General features: G+C 46.0%; 1 protein-coding gene across 1 annotated transcript in view; it reads left to right on the top strand.

Annotated features, from left to right (window-relative positions):
• LOC115311284 overlaps positions 1 to 19,137 on the top strand; it is an 81,417-nt gene that overhangs the window by 14,203 nt on the left and 48,077 nt on the right. The window contains exons 3-9 of the mRNA XM_042293732.1: positions 1,244 to 1,330; positions 3,446 to 3,493; positions 5,319 to 5,431; positions 10,222 to 10,296; positions 12,772 to 12,917; positions 12,995 to 13,023; positions 15,096 to 15,204. Of these exons, the coding sequence (XP_042149666.1) occupies positions 1,244 to 1,330; positions 3,446 to 3,493; positions 5,319 to 5,431; positions 10,222 to 10,296; positions 12,772 to 12,917; positions 12,995 to 13,023; positions 15,096 to 15,204 (607 nt within the window). The remainder of the gene's footprint in view (positions 1 to 1,243; positions 1,331 to 3,445; positions 3,494 to 5,318; positions 5,432 to 10,221; positions 10,297 to 12,771; positions 12,918 to 12,994; positions 13,024 to 15,095; positions 15,205 to 19,137) is intronic.

A 19,137-nucleotide genomic window follows, 5' to 3' on the forward strand; every position in this document is an offset into this window, starting at 1 on the left:
CAGGAACAATGCGCCATGCACGGTGCATATGCCGAGCTCAGCACAAAAGCCGACTTTGGGTCAAGCTCGTATTTTCTGACGATTGCTTTCGAAAGAGATCGGGCACTAACAGGGCCGTGTTCCAAATCTAACACAAATGGATCCGACCCTGGAGTAAAGCGCCAGACACATGGACGGCAGAATCGTCCGATCCGACGTCCGATCGGACAATCCGAACGCAGCTCCGAATTGTCGCACGCGACAGTTTGAGACACACGCTTCCGAACTTGCATGCAACACGACGATCCGTTCGGCTTCGCCCAAGAGATCCAAGCGCTCCAGTGGAGGTTCGCGTTCCCATACCGATCTCTAGTCCCAGAATGACGGTTCAACTCGCACGAGCGAAGTTAGGAGCTCGTTCTAGCTCGCGCGTCCATTCTTTGCTGAGGCCATCTTTCTCGAATCGGCCAGCGGGATTCACGCGTCCGGCTTCCCGTTGCACGTCCCGTTTTCTTGTTCGACCCTCCAGACTCATTACGTCATCATGACATTTGCGCTGGCTGTGCTGTCATTGGCTGGACGCTTCCGAAAGTCCGTCCGCCATCCGAAACTATCTGGCACGTCGGACGCACGCCGGATTGCCGATCCGACGTCTGAAGCGACCAAACGTTTCGGATCAGGCAGTCGTATTGCCGCATCGGACGTCGGATCGGATGGAATTTTTTCGCGCATGTGTCTGGCGCTTAAGATAGGGTAAATTTGGAAATACGGCCACAATAAACGTCACTTCGTTTATTGTTAGTCTTTATTACGTTACAGCGTGCCCCGCGCTTTCTTGAAGAAGGTGACGTAAACATCATGGCGTCGACATGCCCACAAGGCTTGTGCTGGGTAAACACCCAGATGTTGGGACAACAAACGGGTTCCCCTTCAATAGAAGACGAGGCCTGCTCATGACGTCATCGTTTGTGGATCTCCGATTCTCCGCAAGCGGCAAACACACTCTCGACGAGAGCTCCCGCAAAATGGTAGACGCGTTCTTCTTGGTGTCGCCTCGTGTAGCGTCGCGCTCGCTGTGAGACGCTGCACGCGAGTCACGCTGTCGACGTTGCTGACGCAGGCTATGTGGCGCTGCTTGGATTCACTTGTGATGACGCTTGAAGGGGAAAGAGCTGCGCAGGCCTGATCTTTTAAGAGGCGTTGGGAGAATGCGCTTGGCCGCTCTCAGACACAAATGTGTAAACGTATACTCTTTAAAACCCAGGCATATACCTTTCGTCGCTATGGAGTTCTCGACCGCCGCCGCTGCTGCTGCTGCTGTTAATTTTTCTCCCGAGGATTCCAAACGCAAGTGAGCGGTGTATCTCGATGGACGTTGCTCCCCTAAATTAAGTATACCATATTTGTTTGCTCCGCCGACTACACTTATTTAAAGGTTAAAAATTATGATGTGCAAGCTATATTACTAATTCTTTTTTCTTCAAGATTGTTCAATACAATAACACGTAAGAAATTTTGTCAATGACATTCTGTTAATGAGGAATTTTTTATGATGCAAGGTACTTTTGGGGGCTAGAATAATAAAGCACGCATTTTGCGAGGTACACCCTAACAAAAAATCTGGTCGTAAAAGAACTCTGGGGGGTTCTTCGGCTTGTCCATAATTGGCACCCTAAAAAGTTATTTTACGTACCCCCTAAAGGGTCCTTTGTAAAGAACCTATGAGTCCTTCTTTTAAGCTTATTTTATGATGCGAAAGAGCTCTTCTTTGCCCATTTGCCTTTTTACCTTCTTACTGCGCTAGGTGGCGATAGTGCTTGAGGCTAAACCGTTCTTCACACACTGAAAGACTCGTTAAGGCTTCAAAAACGAGCCTTTTTTATGTAGAGTGCGTTGTGTATTGGAATGTTTTATCGGCGGATTATGCACTGGATATACGGATTATGCGCCCGCCACGAGAAGACTATCGATTTCTCCGCAAAATAGGATGCTTATGGCAAATATGCCTTCGTGATTTTTACAACCGAAGACTCTCGGGAACTTTAGCGTGTTCACTGCCCAGCGAAGCACTCTGGGACGACTACTTGTAGGTTTGTTTTTGAGTGTTTTCGTCAATGAGGAGCCCGACTAGCACCACGCCCCGGCATCTCAAGGAGCCAGGGTTTTTACCTCTGATTCCTTCTGACACCGAATAACATTCGTTTGGGGTTTCGGGTGAACAATATGCCGCTCTATAGAGTCACTGAATGTTCCCAGAGTATCGAATTCCATTCAGTCGTCTCACCGGAGGTCAATCCCGCAGAATCCAATTCTGATTGGCTGGTTTAGCCCGCGGCGGAATTTATCACTCGGCCATTTTGGAGATGAACCACAAACTACAAAAAATGTATTTAAAACGTTTTTACGCTACCACGGGTACGGCGGGTACACGCGGGTGGGAGCTCTGGGCGCCGATGAGTTAGGACCGAAGGGAAAGTGCGTTTTCTCTAGATTTTTTTATATCAACTAGCCGCTAATCTGGTTCGGCAAAGAAGATTGCCGTCTTCTTTGCACGCTCCGGTTGCGTTGGTGCTGCGTTTCAAACTCTAAAGGCCTCAGGCGCTAAGCCTAACACTCGACTTCGACCTGTTTCGAGGCGAGAAAAAAAAAACGAGACAGCGAGGAGCAACTCACACACCACTCGGAACGAAGGAAATAACTTTAATAATAAAAAATAAAAAAATAAAAAACAGTGTCGCCCCAGGCCAGGAAAGTAGATTTAAGCCTTCGCACGATAACGAACGCTACACTGTACGCGCTTTGCGACTGCTGCGCCGCGACTCGGTTCTGAAACGAAGCTTCTGAGTTCCGGTGGCCTGGGAACGTTCAATGAGTCTATGCCATGCCACAACCACGTGATTTGTTAAACTACGGTAAACTCCGGCGAAATATTGATAGGCACCGATTTGCCCTAATATTGACCCGACACATCAGTAGACACACTGAACTAGTAAGCACACAAAAACAACAACAAAGCTTTTTTTTTTTTTTTTTTTTTGCTGGCGCGAAGTTATTCAAGTTTCAATTTTGATCTGAGAGGCCGAGGGCTCTACTGGCAACACTGAAAACATTGCAGCGTTCCACTAATATCGAAAACTTGAACGTCGACCACTTCATTGCGTATATACTCTTGATTTAGAACCGAGAAATATATTTGTTGATTAGTTGTGCTCTTTTGGGAAATTGTAGTTGTTTTTTTTTCAGATAGATGATTAACAATAACATGTTTTAGTTTTACCGGCGAGTGTTTATTGCCTATCCACAATAAATATATCATGTAAATTTAATTACAAAGGTTTTTTTTTACCTTGATTTTATATTGTTTTGCGGATAATAGTGAATTGAGAACGAAAGGAGCTCGTATTGTGTGTGATTTGTTTTCCTGCTGACGCAATATTTTAATTTCAAATGCATTTTGTTTTTCCAGATATGTGCCACAGCCACACGCAACCAGTACCTACGAAGCCCCCCTCAGGTAGATTACTTCGGACACCGGCTTCGTGAGATACGAATCTTAACGACCCCGAATGTGGGCGAGACTTAAAATAATTCCAGGCAATAGAGTGTTTTCTTTTTTCCTTCAGCCTAGTTTAGTGTGGTGTTCGTGTAATATTTGAGACTTGTTTTGTGTCTACAAACACGAGCCGTATTTTTTCTCCCTAGAGTCCTTCGGTCGGTCCGTTTCGGCAGACCTTCCCCGAGCATATGTTCGGGTGAGGAAGCATGGTGGAAGGCGCAAACAACAACGGACACAAGAGAGAAGACACACACACTGACCTTTCTTGCTGGAATCACAGTTGTGCGCCTTAAAGTAAAAAGAAAAAAATCAAAAAGAAAAATGATTTAAGGTAACAGATATTCTCATTGCCTTTTGTCACGGGCTCCAGACAACAGCCCTTCTCCGCTGCTGTTGAAATCCAACAATTTGACCTTCGTACTTTTCCGATAGTAGCGTGGTACGATTTTAAGCGTGTTCCGAATTTCGCACATTTATCGATTGGTTTCTCTCACATATGTTTCAGCCTTCAAGGCTCCAATACACGAGCAAAAAAAAAAAAAAACGCATCCCATAACAACTCTAGATCATCTCCTAAAAAAACAGCATTATTGTATTTTTATTTTACAGAAATCGCGGATATACTTTTAACAACACAAACAAAAGTCAGAGGACACCTAAGCATTTACGAGTTGTGAATGCAAAAGCATGAACATCGTTCTTCCGCCCTCTTAGCCAGTCCGCGGCGTAGTGGCGTGGACGTCCGAGCGGGCGCTTTCGCGAAGTGGCCACGCCGCGCTGCGCTGAGCTCGGCCGTGCGACCTCTCCGGAGTGTGCCCGGGCCGGCTCTGGCTGTGCTGACACTGCTGTCTCCTTTTACTGGCAGCCGCGCCGCTGCGTGCGCTGCGCCGCCATGGAGAGGGCTTCTCCCGTGGCTTTTTTTGGAACTACGCCGCACGAGAGCCAATGGGAGCCTCGTTCCGTGATGACGCACGCCAGCCAATTGAAGCGTAATCCATCAGAAATCGGCTTCACTTGGAAGAGGTGCCGTTTGGCCAACGTTTGGCGTGCTTTCAAAGCTGATGACGTCGGTTGGCTCCATGGGACAGTTAATGCTTTCGCGCTGAAACCCTGCTGGCTATCTGTGTGCAGTAGATAATATCGTTCCCCGAGAGTGGGTTAGTAGGGACGACTCCTGCATCTTTCGAATTCCGTGCGTTTTTCGCACGGAAGTTTTTCTCACTTGTGTTCCGAAATCACCTTTCTGGAGCTTTACTCTCATGTGATGGCGCATCTTTCGGACACCCTGCCTCAAGTACGGTCTCGTTGCCTTCCAGCGTGCATCGGTTGCGCGAGCACGGTCGAAGCTAACGAGACGCCTAAATGTTATTGAAGCCAAGAAGCTCGCGTTCGAGGCAGGACAACAGCTGAAATGCGTCCCTTCCGTTTCTATCCTGTGACGACACGCAATATGCATGTAATGAAATTCTAATTCTATGTTTCTGGTCTCCTTGGTAACTGACTCGGCAATATCAAACAATGCGGAGCGCGGGTTCGTCTGCTTCCTGAGCAGGCGTTGTGGTGGCGTCAGAACGGCGAGCTCTGATTTGCTCCGATTAGAGGATAGTGGGTAGACGCCAAGGAAACTTGCTTTGAGGCCTACCCACTGCTCTAAGAATCAGAGCCAATCAGATCTAGGCGTTCTAACGCCCCCATAACCCCGAAAGAAGCAGACGAACTTGTGCTCCGGATAGTATTTCATAAGTACCGACCAAGTTAACGATTACTTCCTTTTTTTATGCAGTTCCTTCGCGGACACGCTACGTTAACGTATTTCTCTTGTCGGATCACTCGCACTGCAACTTGTTTAAGACTATCGGAGATCAGCGCCTTTACATGACGGTTCTGCTGAATGGAGTAAGTAAAAAAAAAAGCATTAGCCCCGCAGTTAAAAATATAGAACAACAAAACAAAAGTGTGCTTTGTTGTATGTTCAGTGATAGACAGATCTTTACTCGCTCATAATGAATTGTACTTTTTTCAGGCCCCGATTGGTCGCATGAAAAGTCAGACATACTAAAAAAGAAAAACACACGTTAATTTTATTGTAGATTTGCCGCCTTATTTTGCCCTTTTTGACGAAGGGGACCACATTAATGCTCTCTACGCCATTTAGGAACTGTCGAAAATACATGCTTAAATTATTTTGCTTGCTGGTACCTTGGATCGCTCTATATTTATGCATTTATGATTTGGTCATGGTGTTGATGTACGATTTCTACCTTTCCACAACTTATTTTCTCGAAGACCACAACAAATTGGTCTAGGCTTTGCTTTTTGTGAATTAAAGAGACTCCGCGATATTTGAGAGTCAGTGCACTTGCGTGACATTGGATTCAGAAACACTCTACGACTGTAAGAAAAATAGGGTTACTCCATCGTGTAAAAAAACTCACATGTCCCAGGTAAGGGGTGACCAGACGTCCCGTTTTGCCCGGAACAGTCCCGTCTTAGAAATGCATCTGTCTCGTTTTTTTTTTTTTTTTTTTTCAATGGAGTCTTACGTCTTATTTTTGTGGGAACGTGCCCGCATAGTTGCCAAATGCGTTCTAAGCGAATGGAAGAAATCTAAAAGAATACTAAATAAATGTTATAAAAATAAACATTATATGAACACGTTTCTTCCCGAAGAGTCAATTTAAAGCTGTTTCTGCTGTTCCATCTGTCAATGTATTCCGTTCGCGCACTGCAGTTTTCTATGTTACTATATTTGACATGCTTAGGTTTTGTAAAAAAAAAGAAAAAAATTAAGAAGAAAGGTGCTTCCGTGCTCATCTAAACGAAGAACCTCGAAACAAAATGTTCATTTGTAGAGGGAATTGAGTAGTAGCAGAGCTTGCTTTGTTTTTCGGCCCCGCACCTCCCTTTCCCGCTCTCGACAGTCCACCCCCTTCCCTTTTTAGCTGCCTAAGGTGGCTCATGGGGGCCACCATTGGCAGCTAACCTGAGCTTTCCTTAAAGAAACCTACAGAGTGCCGCCTCCCCCCTCCCCCCTCCCCCCCCCCCCTCAACTTCTCATGTAACTTGTAAGTAGCGCTAGTAGCCGGACGAGATTCTAAAGTTTTATAATAATCGTTCCCTTTTTTACAAGTTACAAATAATTTTCTGAAACTTTCGATGGGAAAATTAGGTTAATTCGCGGAAGTTGGCGCGCCATTCACCCCCATGTATTCCTGGGTTTCGCCAGCCGCCATTTTCTCATTAGAAAGTTCGGAAAATCGCTTAAACTTTTTAATCAGATAATGGTTAGTTTGGAAGCTTTGGTATATGGTCCAGACCGCGACTGCTACATTCTGGCAACGTGAAATTTATTTTTAAGTAAAACAAAAGTTAAAACACTAACATTCCTTTTTGTGTGGACACCCTGGACTTGGGCTGCCCACACGAGCCAAGTAGGTAACGTCGAACCGCCTCATTTAGTTTTTATCCAGGCGATGCGTATTACAGCTGCATCTCAAGTTGGGCATGCCCACACTTTCTGACGCGTGCCTACATGAGACAATGTTGCCATTTTGATTATTACATAAATTTGCATATCTTGTTAGATAAAGAACATCTTAAAAATCCTATATTAATTGCTCACTCAACGTGTGGAAAATGAAACACAAAACGTTGTACACTTCTATGATGAAAATAATCCCTGGAGAAGGGGAATAAGAGGGACAAAGGACAAACATAAATCCCCAAACACAGCTAGGTGACTGGTGAGCGACCGAAAAAATCCGCCGCTCACCAGTCACCTAGCTGTGTTTGGAGATTTATGTTTGTCCTTTGTCCCCCTTACTCCCCTTCTCCAGGGATTAGTTTCATCATTCTTGTCCAGCTCGCTTGCACATTTGCATTTAATTGCATTATAAGTACACTTCTATCTCATTTCTGTAGGCCAGATAATCGGGATAGCCAGGATGAGTCGGCTACAGACGCAAAGTTTCAGAACAGATATACCGCGAACCGACGACCGTGTTTGGATTTTAATAATTGTAATTTTGTTGCGTATATATTTATACAGAAAGAGGTTAGTTAGCTCCAATGGGCGACGTGTTTCTCGGCTCTAGTTGAGCAATTTATTCAGTTATTCAGCCTGAGTTCTTTAACTTGCAACACCACGCACTATAGTGATACACGACCTCACGCCGGTACGATGTCCTTCAAGATCGAAACGGGCAGAGGTGGAGATTGAACACGGGATCGCCGGGTTCTACAGCGCAAGCATTCGCTTACCGTGCTCTGTGCTGGTCTATGGATTTCACCTTCAAACTCAACACTCCTACAACAAAATTCCACCCAAAGTAAGACTTATCTCACTACGGCTGAGTGGCAAGATTGTATGGAATGAAGTTCTAGGAACCCGAAATATCGCTCACAATTTGAGTTACATTCGTAGGTCATTTCGCATGACATTAAACAAATGTCTTATGTTCAGCCTCCACAACGTCCATTCAATCTTAGCAGTATCAGCAGAAAGTCCAAGTTGATGCACGCGGGGAATGCACGATAGCCGAAGTTCGGCATAACCTCGTTTAACCGAGGTGGAACCAGTCTTGTACGCGCAACCTGGAACAAAGAAGCAATTGCTTACGGTTATTACAGCTACATTTACTCTTAGTTAAAAAAAAGTATTTAATTATTCTATAGGGTGTCCCAGTTTACCAGGCTCGATCTAAAATCTACCGTAAAAAGTGACGCCTGCACGTAGCAATTTAAGCTTTTCGTCAAAAGTGTATTTCAAAGGTTTTTTTTTTTTTTTTTTTGTAAAATTACAAAGCATATAGCTTTCTCTCTGTAAAAAATAGTGCCAAGACACTCACTAGGCTCAACGGCGGGTGGCGATGCAGACGACCACGTCAAGTAGCGGGGCGGGTTTGGCGCTCGTATTGACAGATGGCGCTACGTCCTTAACGAGATTAGAGTAACTGTATATGCTCCGCTTGCGGAGCAGAGTACCGCAATGGTGCCATTCTGGAGCCAAGCACTGCGGGAAGCCACGGTTGGTTTTCGCAGGGGCACGAAGGCGCAGACGCGAGGCGGCGTGCTGTGGCAGGCTGCGGCGCGCTGCGGAAGGAAAATAGTGCGGCGACGAGCCGCGTATGCGCCGTGATCGTTGTCCCTTCGCTTCCTGTTTCCCTCTCGATTGCAAAAAGCGCACCCCCTGCTTTCAACCGGGAGCTCGCCGACTAGCCAAGATAGCCGGATGTGTCGGTCGCGTATCGGTATCGCGTATCACTCCGCGAGAGCCGCAGACGCGAGCAACGCGATCGTCGACCGTGTCGTCTGCTTCACATACCTTGAAAACGGATGTCCCAAAACATCGCTCACGTTATAAAGAACGGGATTGTACTGTACCCAGTTGATACACATAATGTTCAATGATTTAGGAAAATTTCGGTTCGTTCGATTTTGGACTAGGATCTATATTTTGCGAACGCAAAGCGGAAAATATGTTGCCCCCGAAACGCGGCGCTCTGGAAGGCCGCTTTCCCGCACGAAGGTCGGATCCAGTTCTGCCCACGTGACCACTCCTCCGCCAATGCGGAGATGGCGGCGAAAGGAAAAGGAACGCGATACTCTGGCTCTGCAAGCAGAGCCTATACAGTTACTCTAAACGAGATTGCTCGCGACCACCATGGTTTATTCGAATGAAGATAATCTTCTTGAAATGTACCTTTGGTTAAAAAACAAATTTGGGCAATAAAAGCGAAACTGAAAGGAAAAAAAAATACGTTTGCATAACGACGATGCTTTTGCTGCCAACAGATTCCGTCTGCGTGTCGTCTGCTTCCTTCGGCTGGTCGGCCTCACCTTCGTGCACTGCTACAGGCGCCGTCTATCAATACGCGCGCCAAACACACCCCGCATCTCGACTTGGTCGTCGGCGTCGTCGCCCGCTGTTGAGCGTGGCAAGTTTCTTGGCCCTTTTTTTTAGACAAAAAGAGTTACGCTTTGTAATTTTACAAGAAAAAAAAACAAAAAAAAAACGACCTGTAAAATACACGTTTGACGAAATGTCTAGATTGCTACGTGCAGGCCTCGATTTTGGCGGTCCATTTTAGATCGAGACTGGTGACATTGGACACCCTATATTACTCGAGGAAAAAAAAAGTAATTGGCCGTTACTTGAAAAAGTCACCGCTTCTTTTCCCATTACTTCGAATTTTCACTGACTGATCTTTCTGCCGGTTTGAAAACGCGTCTTTCGTACTTTCCATCATTCGATGAAGATAACCGCGTGATAACATTCTTCTCTTCTTAATGAACCAATTTTTTCACCCAATCCACCAAGATTTAAGAGCGTTGCGGATACGGATCAGATGCGGATGATCAAATTGTTCTGCACGCAGGGGGGCTCTATAGCTGTGACGCATTAGCAGGGCGAGTGCAAGCCTCCGAGGCATCTCATGATCTCCTCGCAGCCAAACAGATTGCATCGATAGACGCCGAAGGACCAATCAGAGAGCAAAAAGCGTGAAAGAATAGGCCACCCCCTGGGTTTCTTTTATAGCTGTCCGTTACCATACAGCTTTTTGTTTTTTATTTTGTAATTCATTATTTTGATTACGGCGGAATTTTGTTTGCCCATCTCGACATATTTAAGGTTCTTACTCGTCGATATCATTAACATGTCTCGTGTTTTGTTCTTTCTTTTGTAGGTGAGAGCAACTTACAGCGGACTGCCACACGATCTGAGATTCGTTTTGAGGCTGGTTGGAATCAGCTGCCTAAGTGTAAGATATCATATTCGCTCGGGCCTCAGCCAGAGTGAAATACACAATTCTACACGCTCAAAAATACTCGAGTGTACTTGCCGCACCGTAACGCACTCAGCGATTGGCACCATACATCAGTGATGTTGCAGCCTCAGCGGTACGGGGTATTTTCCCTAAACGCCATTCGCCCATTAGTGGGCATGCAGACGATTAGTTATTGGCATCGTCTGTGGTGTCGACGAAACGCACAAGCACGGCGAGTGGCACCGTCGAGGACAGAGCTCATTTAGTACGAGCAGGGACGTATTCGAGCAGCATCAACTCATGCTTACTAGGCTCTGTGTTTTCTTTTGATTTCGCACTGGCGACATTCACTAAAGTCATTCTGGCCGCCGACGGGAGCGGCTTCTTGAAAACCGGCTACTCTTAAACCCTAATAAAGACCATTACCCATAAACTTTGAATGCCAGTGAAAGCTCCTCTATACAATGCACGCTTTCAGCCTTTATAGAGCGAACTGCACGGTTTTTATTTTTTACAGCAAAGCTGTATAGGCCTCGCAGGTGGGATTTCTTCGCGTCTGTCGACGGAAAAACCCCGGCGCGCGCATAATCACTGTCCGCGAACGCCCTATCATTTATCATGTGATTTTAACACTTGTTTCAATAAGAAAACCCCAAAAGAAGTGACAAAACCACGCGATAGATTATAAGGCGAGCGCGAACGATGATAAGCACGTAGCCCTCCCCGCATACGTTTCGCGGTAAAGATTGCGGTTGCATGAGCTGCCGCAGCAACGGCAGCATACGAAGTATTTCATATATATATATAAAGTTTTGGTACAGAGCATTTACCTTTCGTTTGTCAATCATTTGGTATAGACCCTCTTGCTGTTTGCGAACATGAGCAGCCACTTGAGTTCGAAGGGACTTCGGGTCGCACCATCTTTGCCAACCTGTTGCGCTCGCTTATGTCACCAGTGCTAGAAGGCATAAATGCTACACGAATAACAAAGTTGCTGATTTAACTAGGTCCTTCGGCTGTACAATATTACATCTTGGAGGAGTGAAGTTGGTTTACAAGAATACTCGAAACATTTGAAAAGATCTCGCAGTCCTTCGTTCTTTTGGCGTTCACCTGAAGCTGGTTACACTTTTCATCAACATTTCAAGCGGCAGAGTGAAGGTGGCCTTTGTTTATTATTTTTATAAACCGAAAGTTCTCCGGGATGTCAAAAACTGGAGCACCACCTGGTGACGCTTGCCATGCAAAAGGGTCTATAGTGCAGTGGGCAATCGCTGCAGGGGATACCAAAGCTTCGCTGTCGAACCACCTTTACAGCGTAAATTAAAGCCTTATTTTTTTTAGTTAATCTTAGAATTACGTAAATAATTAAAACGGAGGGTGTGTGTCTCCAAAAAGCTTGCTTCTCCCCATCAAAGGTCGTAGTGCTAGAAAGTTCGCTTTCTGCCTTCTTGGCGAAATGCGTTTTGTTCGTGAATCGTCGACGGGAGTGCCCAAAAGTGTCGTCCTGGTCGACCTTTCACGATGGGCCAAACGCTCACTGTGATTTTATGAGTATGATTAATTCTATATTTAATATTGTTGACGAAGGAACCGCGACTACTGCGGCCGGCGCAGTCGGTCCCAGCGAAAAAAAAAAAGTCGAGCAAGCTGAAAACAAAAATGTTTTTTTTTTTTCGTGCATAGAAATTTACAGGGCGAATCGTCACAGCGTGAATTCCGCTGAGTGTTCAAACCGGAAGTATGCGTCACGCGTAATGGCATGCCTTCGAAATCCGAGCGCTATCATCGCGCAAGCGGGTGAAATAAATGTAGTCGGAAACGTGCGAACGTCGGCGCCTCAAGGTATACCTTCGTAAATGTCGAGTTGTGAATGTCTGGAAAGTGTTAAGAAAAGGGAACTCTGAAGTGCGTCTTGACTCTGCGTGATCGATGGTACATGTTGAACGTCTTCTCAGGCAGCGGTTGATCCAATTACGCGTCTGAGGCGTGCTCGAGATTGTTAGAAACAGACGAAACTGGTCTCACAAGTATATAACATTAGTAGCGACGACCATAAAGATGCATTCACACTTCTCGTACATTATACAAAAGAAATGACATTATTATCTTTGGGCGCGCCTCAAGAATGCTCCCAGTATCTTTGTTTCCTACAAATGTACGCTTCGTACATTTCTGAATTTCTGCAGACAGTCTTTGGATCACGAATGTGTCGGGACAGTCATACATGGAAGAACCACGCCTCGGACTGTTTCTGCAGACTGTCTTTTTTACGATGTGTCAGCTGAGTTACCTTGAAGTTAAACTGATACGTCGTTTTGTGTCCTGCCGAGAACGTAACTTTCATGTGTCACGCCTTATTAGGTGTCCTTTGCTGTGTACTCAGCGTATGTGGAGACTAAATAAAAATATAAAGAAAACGACATGAAAACGATAAACATGTTCTTGCGACGATGTGGCGTTTTTCAGGAGTCTGAACAGAAGAGGATATATCAAACCAGCATCGATGCACATGGCAGGTTGGATGGAAATAGTGCTCTGTGGGGTTTAAAGGATTATGCAATGCAAAACCAGACGCAGTTTCGAAATGCTACGGTCATCGTTATGCTAACGTCGTAAGTAATGGAGAAGCAATTGGCATCTCCGTGGCTGTATCGAGATCTAAACTGAAAACGACCTGTTTTTGTTACAGGTACTACTTCCAGGATCAGTCTCAAACTGGTAACGTATTTCAGTTACTGATTCCGCTATTCATACATTGTCTCGAAGAGAATGATGTGAACTAAAGTAACTGCACAGGCGAGCTGGTCCATACTGACATGCTAATCCAGGAGTGGCGGAAAACTTATCTGCCAGAATTTTTACGCCCGACCACCAGGAGCGCGACACCCGACAGCATGACACTTCGGCTTTTGTGATGTAATTTGTTGCCACTTCGGAACCTCTTTCGATGCGTGGACGGAATAGGAGGTTAGTCACGCCAGTCGGAGGCGCGTTCTAGGCGCTGTAGCTAGTAGCGCTCTGAGTACCTGCCGTCTTCACGTTGTACAGGGAATACAGGTCCTACATCCTGGATAAGAAGGCCTATAGCGCTTGAGTTTCTAGGTCAGCTGCTTGGGGCCAGCGTGGCGGGACTCAGGTTGAACGCGAGTGCTGCGGCAGTTTGCGGCCGGAACTCGTCTTCAAGCAGGACAAGACGAGTCCCAAATGAACGCTGAGGCCGCATTCGTGTTTAATCTGCGCCCACCGATGGCCTCAAGCGCGTGACGCCAAACATCAACAGGCAGGAAAGCAACGCTGGGTCGAGCATGACAGCAAGCGTAATTCATCCCTCTGACATTTTTTTTGAGAGAGGCACATTTTAGTGGTGTTGGTTTTGCAGATTTCGGTTTTCGGTCGACTTCCACGTCGACTGAATATATCAAAAAGCGCGAGACAAAAAAATTAATAAATAAATAAAAAAACACAGGCACCCGTTTTAGTACGAGGTCCTCTGCCTTGCCAATCCAACTGGAATTTCTTGTTTGATCTTTCCTTCTTGGTTTGGCCGTTAGAGTGAGCTATAAGACGAGGTCATGCCAGCTGGGAATCATCATATCGAATCCGCTCTGGATTAAGCTGGTTCCGGGCGCAAAATGCACACTGCGTCTCTGAGGTCAACGTCGCATGATTAGTCTTCCAGTGTTCACACCAACTTCACCCGGCTACATGTTTTAATGGCATTAAAATGCAGCTGGACTAATCAAAGTTGCAGCCACCAATTAGTCGCAGTGTTTATTCGCCAAAAAGTCCGAATGCTCTTTGGAGTGCAAGTTCGTCTGCTTCTGGCTCAGGGACTGCGAGGATGTCAGAACGCCAAGCTCTTATTGGCTGATTGAAAAAAAAAAAAAAATAGTGGGTAGACTTTAAGGCATCTGGCACTGAGGTCTACCCACTATCCTTCTGATCAAAGCGAATCAGAACCAGGGTGTAAGATAGACAGGTGGGGAAACGGCCCATAGAAGCCTACCGCAGCGCCGTGACCGGATTGTGTACTCGTCGGCTTGCGGGTACCGCCGATTAGCGACAGATGGCGCTGCGGCGAGAAGAAAAAATTTTGGAATCGGATTTGCATGAAACTTTATGGGAGAGTGCCCAAAATAAACCGAGAGCACGACAGTCCTCCAGTGAAAATCCACGAGAAACCATCTCCGTCAGTTTAGCCGGTCGCAACCGGTCACCCACCCGGAGTGAGAGTTCGCGGTGCTCCACATAGATGGCGCCACAGAAAAAGAGAAAACCGAGGAGGACACAATCCGGTCGCTCATTTGGCTCTCGTTTCCCCACCTGTCTATCTTACACCCTGATCAGAACTCGGGGTCGTTCTGACGCCAACGCAGCCCCCGCGCAAGAAGCAGCCGACTTGCTCTCCTCATAGGGAATGTCGACCCTATCAGTGCGCTCCGCGGTTAGGCGCGTGCTGAACACAAGCACTCGTCGCATTCGTCTGGCACCGATAGAACTGTTGCTAACGGTACACGAGAAGTTTATCGACAGCTCCTGCTGAGGACAAATGAATACTCACTTCGCTTCATGCGCGACGCATTCTTTAAATATATACTAGCACATAACAAAGCGCATATCACATGATTTGCCGACATCTGAACCTTCTTGAATGGCAAACAAAAAGAGAAGTTGGGTAAAATGCCCTATCCTCGTCAGGTTTCTTTACTGCGTTCAATCTGTGACAGTTTGCGCGTATGTAAATAACCGTGAGCCCTATCATGTAACTGCTATACTTCCATTCCCTTCAGGGTACTCCTTCCTTGGTGGATTATGCAGCAGAGATCAAGTAGCTCTCGTCAGCGACGTACACGCACTCTACCGCTGTGGATTAGACGTTTCGGAGCACATCCTGAGAGTGTAGGTGTGACAATTCTGTTCCCACTTTCATAAAATCACTAAAGTTTGTTTCATCTTAAAGAAAACTTTAATGGTAGTGTATTAGAAAAATATATATATTAAAAGACCTAGAACTTTCTTATTTGGCTTGCAGGATGGCGAATATCAAAATTACATTTCAGATGAATACGCCAAGTAGCCAGAACAGCGCTTTCAATGTAGCGCTGAAGCCCCTTCCCGTCGCGTTCGGTGTGAAAAGGGTATGATAGCGCATTTTGCAGGAGATCTCTACATTTCCGCGCTTTCTGCATATGCGCGACAAAGCTATCCGATTCGGCGTACGAACCATCGGAGAAATGGCTGCTCCGACCAGGGCCGTAGGCAGAGGGAGGGGGGGGAGGGCTTATGGGCTTCAGCATTCCCCCCCTCCCCCCCCCCCCCCCACCCACCCCCCGAAGTCCAGCCGACCTTATAATATACACATGCATTTTGACCCCCCTCCCCCTCTCTGCACCCCGAGTAGTGGGCATCTCCACCACCTCAGCAAACCCCGACAACCCAGGAATTGTTTTCGGGAGGGGGGGGGGGGGGGGGGCGAAAACAATTCCTGGCTACGCTACTGTCTCCGACCCGTTGCACATGACAGTTCGAGACACATGGAGCCGGACGACGACGACGAGCTCTGGTGAGGCTGATCTTTGAAAGCTCTCGCTATCTTTCCAGTTTTTTCGCGTTGCTTAATATACTCGGCGCCATCTGTATTAACCTGCAACGCGACTTAAAAATATTGCATGTCCCGGCCTCCCGGCAGGGTCGGTCGCTGGCACTGTGCTTCGAGAATACACTAAGCATGCAACGTAGCCCATGATGGAAGCCATGGACATTCCAATCCATCCCAACCCATATAACGAGCTTTCGGATGCCACCGACCAAGAACTCCCGACATGTGGCCAAAAATATCAACCTACAACCCAGGCCTCCGGGATCCTGTTAACGGAACAACATCTTTCAATAAATGGACGACCAACTGGCACTGAGTCAGAGGAAACGGACATGCAACATGAAGAAGACATAAAAGAAGTTACCATCATTTCAAATGACAAGTCCTTCAGCACAGTGGGATCCCGGAAACGCCAACGACCAGGCACGAATTCTTCGAGTAACAACACTGTTATCTCGTCCACATCCGCTCTAACCTGCATTGGACATGCTGTAATATTTACACCACAAGATGCCTCAAAGCAGCTGGGAAACATGAACAGCATTCGCTTGACATCTTTTTTCGAAAACATCGCCCCTTCCTGCATCCTAGAGATCAAGATAAACAAGAAACTAAACCTGATCGCAGTGGATACACGAAATCTGCACACCACGTCAACACTACTGACACTGACAGAGCTTCTTGGAATACCGGTCTACGTATATGAGCCACAAAAACAAGAACACTTCAGTTGGAGTCGTTCATGACATTGACCCAGACATCACGATGCCACAGCTTCGAGAGCAACTCAAGTGCAACGCAACGGTTGCACAAATACGACGTCTGGGAACGTCACACACTGCGCGTATAACATTTGGTTCGCCCGTGCCACCAAGTCATGTACTTGGTAGCACGGGCGCCACACCGATTCACTGCCTCAAAACCACCCACAAAAAGTACCACATCAACGTGAGAACCTTGCTACTACGGCAACAGCGAACAGCAAACAAAAAGAGCCCCCAAAAGCAGACCTTGCGAAAGATAACTTCGGCAAAGAGAGAGAAACTCTCAAACCGCAACCAGAAGAAACAGTGAACGATATGAAATCCAAACACCGCTCGGGGCCATCGGTCCTAGTAGATGATGAAAACCCGTCAACTGAGACAAGCAAGTATAACTACGTAGATGCCCTGAAGGCAACATACAAAAATATTACAAACCCGCATACAGAGCCTTCCCTAACTAAGCCCGAAAGAAGGCCTCAAAGCCAAGAGCGAAATGAAACTTCAAAGCCAGACGATTCAGCTGCGCTTGATTGGAAAATGATATTTAGAACAGTAATCAAGGTTATCACAAACTTTCTGAGTCAGTTCACTTCACCAGTAATGCAAGGCATCGTACAAATACTTAACTTGATATTTCCCACTCTTCGATATATTTTAATCAGCAACTGTTTCTGTTTTACAATGGAATGCACGAGGCCTTCAGTCAAAAGCATCAGACATTCGTCAATACCTTAGAACTAATTCTTGTCCCGTATTAGCTATATCGGAACATGGCGTTCGAGACCGCTTCAGGATCTCGGGATACCAAATATTTTACTAAAAAAAGCACACTGGAAACAGCAGAACTTTACTAGCCATCAGAAATGATTTAACTTACGTTGAAGAGGATATTTGCCCACATGACGAAAACGAATATGTGTCTGCAACTGTCAGAAATGGAACGAGCTCAATAACTTTCATCTCTGCCTACATACCTCCCAACGAAACATTTGATGTTAAAAGGTTAGAAAACATCCTGCTAGCAGTACCAAAGCCATGCTGCTTGTTAGGGGATTTTAATGCTCATCATGAACTCTGGGTAGCCTACAAAACACTCGTAGGGGACGTGAACTTCTTGAGGTTGCCATTAAGTTCGATCTCGTCAACATCAATGATGGAAGACCCACGTTTTTCAGGGGAACAAAAGTAAGCAGTTGTTTGGATTTGACCTTTGTGTCGAAAGACTTTATACAAAAATGCACCTGGCAGCCAGCCCTCGACACATGGGGAAGCGATCATTTACCGATTATGATATCTGTAAGTGGTTTCGGAGCACGTAAATCGCGGACTAAAATAAGAAAAACGAACTGGGAAGCATTTCATTTTGTTCCGAAAAATGCCATAACGGCTGCAACGGAGGATGAAGCTATCGGTCCAACTATTGCTTCTGCTTTAAACAAATCTATTAGATCGTTTAGTATGCCCGCTGGAAAAACAGAACTCGATGCGGAATATGAAAGGTTAAGAGCAATACGGAGAAGAGCGGAACGACGGCCAAGACGAACTCACAGTACCAACGACCTCCGTGAGGCACGTAAAGCACAGCGTCACGTAAGACGTCATTTGAACGTGTTGGCTAAACGCAGATGGATGAGCTACTGTGAAAGATCAGACCCTCGAAGTCCCATATCACAAGTATATCGAGTTGTACGGGGGCTGAGAAAAACACCAGAGCAATTACATCCTTTTCGAGCATTGTCTCTAAAAAAGAAATGCTCAGAGTTAGAAGCAGCTGAAGAGTTTTGTAAGATGATAGCAGAAAAGCAACAATGCCTTCGCCGTAATGCCCAAAGCACGCAGAATGACACCTTAGTTGCGCCAAAAGACTCGAGATTGGATACACCCTTAACACTCTCAGAGCTGAAAATAGCTTTAGCATCAATGAATAAGAAGTCATCACCAGGAACGGATGGTGTAACGTATATGGCACTAGCCCATCTTAATACAAATTCCTTAATGAGACTTTTAGAGCTTCTGAATAGATCATGGGAGACAGGAAACTTTCCAAAACCGTGGAAAGAAGCTGAAATTGTACCTTTGCTAAAACTAGGGAAGCCACCAACTGCTTATAGTTCTTTCCGTCCAATCGCATTGACAAGTTGTATTGGAAAAACGTTAGAAAAAATATACAAGGAAGACTAAATTGGTATCTTGAAACGTACGATATACTTCCGGAGGCAATGAGTGGATTTCGCTCAGGAAGATCTACAAGTGATAGCATACTTAATCTAGTTAGTTTTATAGAAGAGAACCACGCAACAACCAAAATCACAGTTGCAGTCTTCCTTGACATGAAACAAGCTTTTGACAACATTGAACACGATGCCATTCTTACCGCTTTAAAAAGATTGAAATCTTAGGGAAAATGCTCCGCTGGATACAAAACTACGTAAGTGATAGGTCAATTTTTATGAAAACACACAATAACTG

The sequence above is a fragment of the Ixodes scapularis genome, unplaced genomic scaffold, assembly GCF_016920785.2.
Source record: "Ixodes scapularis isolate PalLabHiFi unplaced genomic scaffold, ASM1692078v2 PGA_scaffold4__175_contigs__length_147842914, whole genome shotgun sequence".
NCBI classification, from domain to species: Eukaryota; Metazoa; Arthropoda; class Arachnida; order Ixodida; family Ixodidae; genus Ixodes; species Ixodes scapularis.